The sequence below is a fragment of the Amyelois transitella genome, chromosome 26 (assembly GCF_032362555.1).
Source record: "Amyelois transitella isolate CPQ chromosome 26, ilAmyTran1.1, whole genome shotgun sequence".
Taxonomy (NCBI): Eukaryota; Metazoa; Arthropoda; class Insecta; order Lepidoptera; family Pyralidae; genus Amyelois; species Amyelois transitella.
Genome location: NC_083529.1, coordinates 499,012 through 508,956, shown reverse-complemented (window position 1 = coordinate 508,956; position 9,945 = coordinate 499,012). Strand labels below are relative to the sequence as shown.

Genomic DNA, 9,945 nt, shown 5'->3' with positions numbered 1-9,945 from the left:
TACTAAGATTTTGTAAAAACAAAATAAAAGTATTGAAAAAAAATCAAGATTTTCTTCATAATTATGAGAATTAGAGTTTTGAACTACAACAAGGATAGTGTGACATCCTCACAAGCGAACTGTTTGTTCAGTGAGTGCACGTGCTATCGGCCGCCGCACGAACACGCCGCCAAGTCTGCAATGTCATTGCTTCCGACCCTCTTACCGCGTATCTCTATCATCTTATAAAAGTGGTCGCCGCTCGCCGCGCGCCCGCAGTCCGTACCGAGACACCGAGCGACGCGCACGCTCCTGTAATGCAACAGTGCTAATCCCGCGCCAAACAACATGGAGGGGCTCCCCCCCACCCAGTCGCAAGAGCCGGACGAGGGCATCTCCACCGACCGCAGGCCCTCCACCGACGACCACGCCGACCTCTCCGACTCTGCCTCCGAAACGGGATCCGGGGGCGGCAAAGACTCCGGCTGCGAAGTCGCCGCCGAAACGCAGGAGCCCCCTTACACCCCACCCGACGACGAGCTAGCCAACAGAATCGTCTCCCAAGTGGAATTCTACTTCTCCGACGCGAATATCACTAAAGACGCCTTCCTGCTCAAACACGTCAGGAGGAACAAGGAAGGGTATGTCTCCCTGAAGTTGATATCTAGCTTCAAGCGCGTCAAGCACCTCACGAAAGACTGGAGGGTCGTCGCTGAGGCTCTGAAAAGGTCGACGAAACTAGAGATTAATGAAGCTGGCACTAAATTGAGAAGGATCGATCCGCTGCCGGCCTACGATGAGACCACGCCGTCCAGGACTGTCGTGGCGGTCAAGATGCCCATCGACCGGCCCACTGTGGAGAACGTGTCCAGACTGTTCGCCAGCTGCGGCGAAATCGCGCTAGTCCGTGTGCTGCGGCCCGGGAACCCGGTGCCGGCTGATGTGCGTCAATTCCTCAACAAGAACCCGAGTTTGGTTAACTGTGTGTGTGCGTTAGTCGAGTTTACCGAGTCTGAATCTGCCAGGGAAGCCTTGCGGTTACAAGCAGTGGACGAGGAAGGTATGAGAGTGTACGAATTGAACGGAGTGCCTCGAGAGCCCAAGAGGAAGACTCCCGCGCGTCGGCCTTCGCAGCGCCGCCACGAGTGCGAGTACTCCTCATGCTGCAGCGGCTCCGAAGTGGAGTACGAATACAGATATACAGCGCCGTACTACCGCCGCAGCTCCAGCGGCTTCTTCGCGCCGCGCTCGCCAGAGATCCAGACGTGGGTACCGCGGCGGCCGTCGACCTGCAGTCACAGTTCGGACTCTGGAGTTTCTTTCTACTGCAACTCTAGGAGGACTTCTCAAGCTAGCACAGGTAGCGCGAGCAGTGCCGAAGGTTGGTTGTCGCGACGATTGTCGGGCTGTTCTCTGTCAGGGACAGAATGCGGGGGAAGGCGGCTATCCTGCGCTCCGCGGTTCGAGCCGAGGGCGCCATTAGTTCCGGATGGCACGAGGGGTTTCCACGCGGCCGCGCGCCAGCGCCGGATCTCGGACTTGGCGCTGTACTCGCGCTAGAAAGCGGCCGCCGACCGTGACACCTTTCTAATCGTTGGATAACGCCTTTCACGTCGTTTTCGATCGTAGGAAGCGAGCCTCCGATTGTGATCGCGTGTGGCTACTTGGAAGGTTTCCGCGTTTTCTCTCTTCGCGCACTGCGAAACGAATACTTACCATTAGTTTTAATTTCGATAGTTACCTGCCTCGGTATGTGTTCGTTTTGACAGTGGAATGTGATCGCTAAGCTCATCTAGGTTTAAGTAAAACACAGCTGTGTTTAGAATGTATATTTGTGTAATTTATTAGAGTATTTATTGTTTATTTATTACGAGTTGCGCGCGCGCGCCGGGGTCGAGTTTTCATCGGAGTTATGTTAGAGTTGTTAGCACAAACAAACATACAAAATCGACATTATGCGATTGTAGACTCCTCTGAGGGACCAAGGCAGTTTAAAAACTACAGAAAAAAAGTGTTATTTTTGTAATTGCTGTCTCGAATTCGAATAAAATTCGCATGTTTATTGAGTGAGTCATCGATTACAAAAATAGCGGCCCCAGATATACGTAATTTGACTGTTACATCTGAGGTAACGGTGAACAGACTGGTAGTTACCCAGAGCATGACGTTATGTAACATGTATAATATGAATAGTTATGCTTTCAACAAAATAACCGACTTTAAATGATAAATTACGTCATGGAAAATTTGATTTTGAAGAGAGCGTATGAAACGTTCTTGATAGAAAAAAAAAACATTAAATGTTCGAAGTTCTTAACTTTTGAAAAAAAAAACATTCCTTTTATTAAAAGTAAAAATATTTTTGAACAATTCAAAAGTAGAACGAAATAAAATTTGTTTTAAGTCGGTTTTTTTGCATTCGTTCTCAAATGACACCAAATTTGAGAACTCCCAATTGTTTTTTTTTTTGGCAAATCCTTTTCTTATCTGAGATCACTTTAAGCTTTTTCTCTTAGTCTTAATACCTATTTTTTGATAGATAAAATTTAAAAAAAGAGCTGCCTTAAACCTCGGCTTATTAAGGCCCTGTCGCGTTTAGGCGAAACCTGACAATAAAAAGTTAGTCAAGTTAAGTCAGTCGCGCCATTTAATTTAAGTTAGTTTAAGTAATGTGATTGTACAGATAATGAATTTTTAGATATTTATTCCGCGCCTTGCACACAACACTAGGCGATGTAAATTTTAATATAAGATTTTGAAGAATTGTTTTGTTATTATTTCACGCTTCTGATAATTACAGACCAAACAACTAAGTTCAAGGATTCTCCGATATTCTCAGAGTAAAGGAAAAATGTAATTAGGTATTTGAAGTCATAGTCAAAACCTTATGACACACAAATAGTTAAAATATGGTTAATAATAGAAATTGAAATTCCAATTTCTATGATTTTAACAGAAAAATAAATACTATACACGCCTGTCGCCCTTTCCATCATATCTCCTATCTCGGGTCGGCTGGAAGAGATTTCTTTTGATATAAGCAGAACCAATGTAATTTTGTTTACATAAATTAGTAAGTAAATAAATTGAAACAATGTATAAATAGCAGATTTTCGCACATACAGTTATTAAAGGGGTTATTAAAGGAATTTAATTAGCCGCGTGGTTCCCGGCACCCATAAAAAAAGAATAGGACCACTCCATCTCGTTTCCATGGATGTTATAAAAGGCGACTAAGGGATAGGCTTATAAACTTGGGGTACTTCTTTTAGGCGATGGGATAGCAACCTGTCACTATTAAAATCTGAATTCTATCGTTAAGCCTAACAGCTGAACGTGACCTTTCAGACTATCAAGACTGCTGGATCTGTCTACCCGGCAAGGGATAAAGACGTGACTATATGTATGTATGAATGTTTTTAAGCAAATCCCACGGTAACTATAGTTTTTACGAAAACGGGATGAAAAGTGCCCTATGACCTTCTCCAGACTCTTCTCAATAAATTTGGTTCAGTAGATAACGCATGAAGAGATATATACATACATACATATGATCACGTCTATGTCCCTAGCGGGGTAGACAGAGGCACCAGACTGGAAAAGTTTGATGATAGGCCACGCTCAGCTGTTTGGCTTAGTGATAGAATTGAGATTCAAATAGTGACAGGTTGCTAGCCCATCGCCTAAAAGAGGAATCCCAAGTTTATAAGCCTATCCCTTAGTCGCCTTTTACGACATCCGTGGGAAAGAGATGGAGTGATCCTATTCTTTTTTGTAATGGTGCCGGGAAATACACGGCACATTTAATAATATTAGTTATAGTATATGCGATTCCACACTGACGTCACCAATAAGTTACTGGCAAAAGTTGATTAAATGATAAAGAGGTGACAAAGACATACATACATACATAAAATCACGCCTTTTTCCCGAAACGGTAGGCAAAGACTACATCTTTCCACTTGCCACGATCTCTGCATACTACCTTCGCTTCATCCACATTCATAATTCTCTTCATGCAAGCTCGGCGGTTTCGGGTAGGTACTTCAAAAAAGACATTGTTTTTTTTTTTTAAATAAAATTTAACCTTGCACAGAGAAAGTGGGTATTGGAGACCCGATTACCTTGTGGGTTTTAAGTGACAGTTTGCATAACAGGTGAAGTGTTGTTGTAAAGTCAATTGTTGATAGCATTTAAGGTCATGATACGGGTTCGATAATGCGTGGGTGAAGGACATACATACATAAAATCACGCGTTTTTTCCCGGAGGGGTAGGCAGAGACTGCATCTTTAAACTTGCCACGATCTCTGCATACTTCCTTCGCTTTATCTACATTCATCGGGTGAAGGATTTTGCATTTTTTTTTTGAGTTACTTATATCACGTCTTTTTGCCTTACAGAGACTATTTGAAAAGACTGTAAGGCTACGTTCATCCTGGATTAGTGATGGAATTGAGATTCGAATAGTGACATGTTGCTAGCTCATCGTCTACAATACACAAGTGTTTTAATGAAAATAAATGAATTTCTTTTTGTATATTAAGTAAAAAATACTGGACTGGTACGCTGTTTACATTTTTTGTAATTAATTCAAACCGCCGATATATGCAACCCTCTTTTTCGGAGTGGGTTAAAAACAAAAAAAAAATTCGATCGGGCTTCTCGTGTCATGGCCGAGGCGAACCCCTCAGTTTGTCAAATTGGTCACAGTTTCTTTTGAGCCGTACAAAACAGACGGACAGACAAAATTTATGACTACGCCCTTGTACTGGCTTTAATGCAGTAGGTAATTGTTAGTTATTTTAACACTAGCTGTGCCTTCGTCCGCGTGGAATAGTTATTTTTGGTATCATTGAAGCCCTCAAGGATGAATAATTTTCCCCGTTTTTTTTTTCATATTTTCAATTATTTCATCGCTCCTTATAGTTGCAGCGTGATGTTATATAGCCTAAAGCCTTCCTCGATAAATAGTCTATTCAACAAATTTTTTTTTTAAATTCGAACCAGTAGTTCCTGTGATTAGCGCGTTCAAACAAACAAACAAACTCTTCAGCTTTATAATATTAGCAAAGATACATACATTTTATCACGTATATATCCCTTGCGGGGTAGACAGTGCCAACAGTCTTGAAAACACTGATGGGCCACGTTCAACTGTTTGGCTTAATAAAAGAATCGAGATTTAAATAATGATAGGTTGCTAACCTATCGCCTAAATGAAGAATCCCAAGTTTACAAGCCTATCACTTAGTCGCCATTTACGACATTCATGGGAAATAAAGTGCCGGGAGCTACACGGCACTGGCTCTGTCTACCCCATAAAGGACAGAAACGTGATTATATATGTGCATACAAGGTTCTGCCTATTTGCTAACCATGACTTTACGACATATCTACATCTTCATCTCAATGTCAGTTCATTGCATAAATTGTCATAATCTCTGTGACTTCCGGATGCAACCGCCTTGACTCCCGCGTAAGGCTTCCTTACACAGCTTCTACGTTTTTAAAACTGCCCTATAAAATCATTTCTATACTTACATATAATAAAATAGTAACACATCGATGTATGAACTTCAAAGATATTAAAAACATCATGACGGGGGATTTATTTATACTGGAAATCTATATTGGAAAGTTCTAGTCTTTACCTACCCCTCTGAGAATGAGCCGTGATAAATTTATGTAAAAGCTAATAAAAAAAGGGAAAGGCTAATAAGCTTATGACCATTACATTAAGAGATACATACATACCTACATGTAATCACGTCTATATCCCATGCGGGGTAGACAGAGCCAACAGTCTTGAAAAGACTGATAAGCCACGTTCAGCTGTTTGGCTTAATGATAGAATTGAGATTCAAATAGTGACAGGTTGCTAGCCCATCGCCTACAAGAAGAATCCAAGTTTATAAGCCTATCCCTTAGTCGCCTTTTACGACATCCATGGGGACGAGATGGAGTGGTCCTATTCTTTTTTGTATTGGTGCAGGGAAACACACTGCTCACGAATTTAAGCGATAGGCTAGCATTCAGTCATTATCTGTTTTTTTTTCATAACGTGGCCTCTGACCACCCCGTAAGGAATAAGTATGCGAAAGCGGGATGAGCAAACAATAGACGGATCATTGGCTAACATAGTTTATCACATTGCACAAATACATACTGTTGTAATGAGATAATTTCTAAGTGCTTACTTCCTGAGCTCCAGTCGCCTTGACTTATTTATAACTTACGGAAGATCTTTTTAAACATGGCATAATTACGATTGGCGGTGATAATAATATGTTCTGAGGAAAACTGAGCAACTGTATAAATTGTGTATTTATACGTACATACATATAATCACGTCTGTATCCCTTGCGGGTTAGACAGAGACAACAGTTTTGAAATCAAGATCATCAAGAGGATTAAGTGCTCAGGTAGTTTGTAGCTTGTAGCTTCTTGACACATACTAATAAATTAGATATTATTTAAAATTAAAATGTAAAATGTATGAAAAAGTGCTTGCGAAGGCCTATTTATTAACTGAATAAAATACGGTGTTTTTTATTGGAATGGAAAAACATGTAGTCTCCGATTTGAGAAAGAGGTGTAATTTTATTTATGTAATAGCGTACTCTTTCCCATGGATGTCGTAAAAGGCGACTCAGGCTTATAAGCTTGGGATTCTTCTATTAGAGGACGGGCTAGCAATCTATCAATTTATATGAGTAAGTCAAACAGCTGAACGCCTATCAGTCTATTTAAGACTGTTGGCTCTGTCTACCCCGCAAGGGATATAGGCGTGATTATATGTATGGATGTTCTTCTGACGGAGAGAGAGTGACGAAATAATTATTATGTCATAGTAACCTTACAAGTATCTGATGTTATGAAAATCCCATTAGTGGTGTGATGTATGCTAAGTAGCCAAAAAGTATTTTGTATGGCTTCATTTCAAATTGTTTTACATACATAAAATAACATCACATAATATATAATCACGTCTATATCCCCTGCGGGATAGACAGAGCCAAGGGTCTCGCAATAGACTGAAAGGCCACGTTCAGCTGTTTGACTTAATGATAGAATTGAGATTCAAATAGTGACAGGTTGCTAGCCCATCGCCTATAAGAAGAATCCCAAGTTGATTAGTTTATAGCTGTGACCGCGACTTCGTCCGCGTGGAATAGTTATTTTGACCATCATTGAAGCCCTCAAAGATGAATAATTTTCCCCGATTTTTTTCACATTCTCCATTATTTCTTCGCCCCTAATAGTTGCAGCGTGATGTTATATAGCCTAAAGCCTTACTCGATAAATGGTCTATTCAACACATAAATATTTTTTCAATTCGAACCAGTAGTTCCTGAGATTAGCGCGTTCAAACAAACAAACTCTTCAACTTTATAATATTTGTGTTGATTGCGATGCCCAAAAGGGTTCATATTGTACCTATTTATAAGCAGAAACTATAATTCAACTGATGTACATTATTATATGCAATAAATATTTTGAATTGAATAAAATATGATAAATTGCCTATAATTCGATCTTGTTTCATATAGTTGTACTTAATTAAAAAACTAAGTTCCAAGGTAACAAATTAATCCACACTAATAATAAAGAGGAAAGATTTGTATTTTTGTATGTTTGTGTCGAATAAACTCAAAAACTACTGGTCCGATTTTGATAAAATTTGGCACAGATATAGAATAGACCTTCAAAAGTGACATAGGCATAAATTTGTTTTGAAATAAATTTATTTCAGAATATAAAACACAAAAATATGTCCACCCGTGCGAAGCCGGGGCGGGCCGCTAGTTTTTAATATATATATATAAATCTATGGTCGTAAGTTCAGCTGTAGTAGTCGCCCTTGGTTTAGTCGCCAAATCGTGGGTTCTGGTGGTCCAAGGTTCGTTACGTCATCTGTTTGCACATCTTATGTCATTTATATAAATATATTTCGGTTATCGGAATGGTGGTTTAAATTTGGGTTAGATTGGTCTATTAAAATAGTGCCGTGTGGTTCCCGGCACTAATAAAAAAAGAATAGGACCACCCCATCTCGTTCTCATGGATGTCGTAAAAGGCGACTAAGGGATAGGCTTCTAAACTTGGGATTATGCTTTTAGGCGATGGGCTAGCAACCTGTCACAATTTTTATCTCAATTTTATCATAAAGCTGAACGTGGCCTATCCTTCTTTTTAAGACTGTTGCTCTGCCTATGCCGCAAGGGATATAGACGTGACATACTTTATGTATGTATGACTAATTATTATACTTGAAAAATCCCTAGGTACTTCCCTGTCCCTTAGTCGCCTTTTACGACATTCATGGGAGAGAGAGATGGAGTGGTCCTTTTCTTTTTTCTAAAACTATTAAACTAAAACTACACCTAAGAAAAAAATTAAATAAATTATCAAGTAAATATATTTATTACACTTACATACATATATAAAATCACGACTCTTTCCCGGAAAGGTAGGCAGATACTACATCTTTCCACTTGCCACTATCCCTGCATACTTTCGCTACATTCACATTCTTAACTCCCTTAAGGCCGGGACTCCACCAAAGCGGAGACGAGACGAGCGGAGAGGAGATGTTTTTTAAACAACCAATAGAATTGAGTTATTGACACGTCTCCTCTCCGCTCAGCTTCAGTGGAGATCGCTGTGCGGAGATGTGTAATATTTGTATGTCGCGATGGAAGCGGAGATGTGAGCTGTGCGCGGACGACGCGCAGTGGAGACGAGAGATGTGCGTACTGAGCACTCAACGCCCCGCACCCGAGCTGAAAAACATCTCTTCTCGCACAGCACACAGCACACCGCACATATCTCCGCTTTGGTGGAGTCCCGCGAGCTGAAAAACATCTCTTCTCGCACAGCACACAGCACACCGCACACATCTCTGCTTTGGTGGAGTCCCGGCCTAATGCTTGCTCTGCCGTTTCGGGTACAAATTAGAAGGCGGATTTAAAAGTCTTGTTTACGAATTGTCTGAGAACATAAATAAGTAATTAATTATTTTCCTTATTACTATAGAAGTAACGGCTCTAGCAATAAGTAATATATCAAATTTTTAATACAAACTTGTCTCCGGAAAACGTATTTTTATGGCCGGAAAACCAGAAGCAGATCTCAAAACCTGTTTCTTTGCTCATGAACCCAATTATCTTCATATATATAGGTAGTAAACAATAATATTTCCTACTTAAAAACTGGCCAAGTGCGAGTCGGATACGCGCCAGCGTTACCATCCATTTGCAGTTACAAATGCGAAATAACATACATACATACATACATAAAATCACGTCTATATCCTTTGCGGGGTAGACAGAGCCAACAGTCTTAAAAAGACTGATAGGCCACATTGAGCTATTTGGCTTAATGTTAAAATTGAGATTCAAATAGTGACAGGTTGCTAGCCAGTCGCCTAAAAGAAGAATCCCAAGCTTATAAGCCTATCCCTTAGTCGCCTTTTACAACATCAATGGGAACGAGATGGAGTGGTCGTATTCTTTTTTTATTGGTGCCGGGAACCACACGGCAATTGCAAAATTAACTGTATCTTTTTCTTTTTTACCGCAAAAAATTATCAAAAATAGCCAGTTCTGTTGTATGGGATTCCCTTAAAAATATATATTTAATTATTTGTTTTTGAAGATACTATATCATTACATGTTCTGTGTATATTTATATGTTTAATAGTGCAGGGAACCACACGGCTAATTAAAAATACTTATTGTGTATTGAACTCACAATATATACATACACATTTCTTGAAATATGAGCAAAGAAAATGATTTGAAGGCGTCGTGAAGAAAACTGCAGAATAAGCTATGGAAATTCCACTGTATTATTGCAACACTCTATAGTATATTTACACTTTTACAATATGCACTGATGAACTAACTATTCAAGTTAAAAAGACTTTAACTAATAAAAACAATAAGATGAACTAAACAAACATA

General features: G+C 40.0%; 1 protein-coding gene across 1 annotated transcript; it reads left to right on the top strand.

Moving 5' to 3' along the window:
• The first annotated feature begins 269 nt into the window (after window positions 1-269).
• LOC106131724 (la-related protein 6) lies at window positions 270-2,743 on the top strand. The gene has a single exon (XM_013330899.2). It carries the CDS (start codon window positions 328-330, stop codon window positions 1,537-1,539), a length of 1,212 nt encoding a protein of 403 aa, XP_013186353.1. The 5' UTR covers window positions 270-327; the 3' UTR covers window positions 1,540-2,743.
• The last annotated feature ends 7,202 nt before the right edge of the window (window positions 2,744-9,945 follow it).

Bases quoted from the DNA above. Each gene is read 5' to 3' on its own strand.
- LOC106131724 (XM_013330899.2), top strand. From the start codon at position 328: ATGGAGGGGCTCCCCCCCACCCAGTCGCAAGAGCCGGACGAGGGCATC.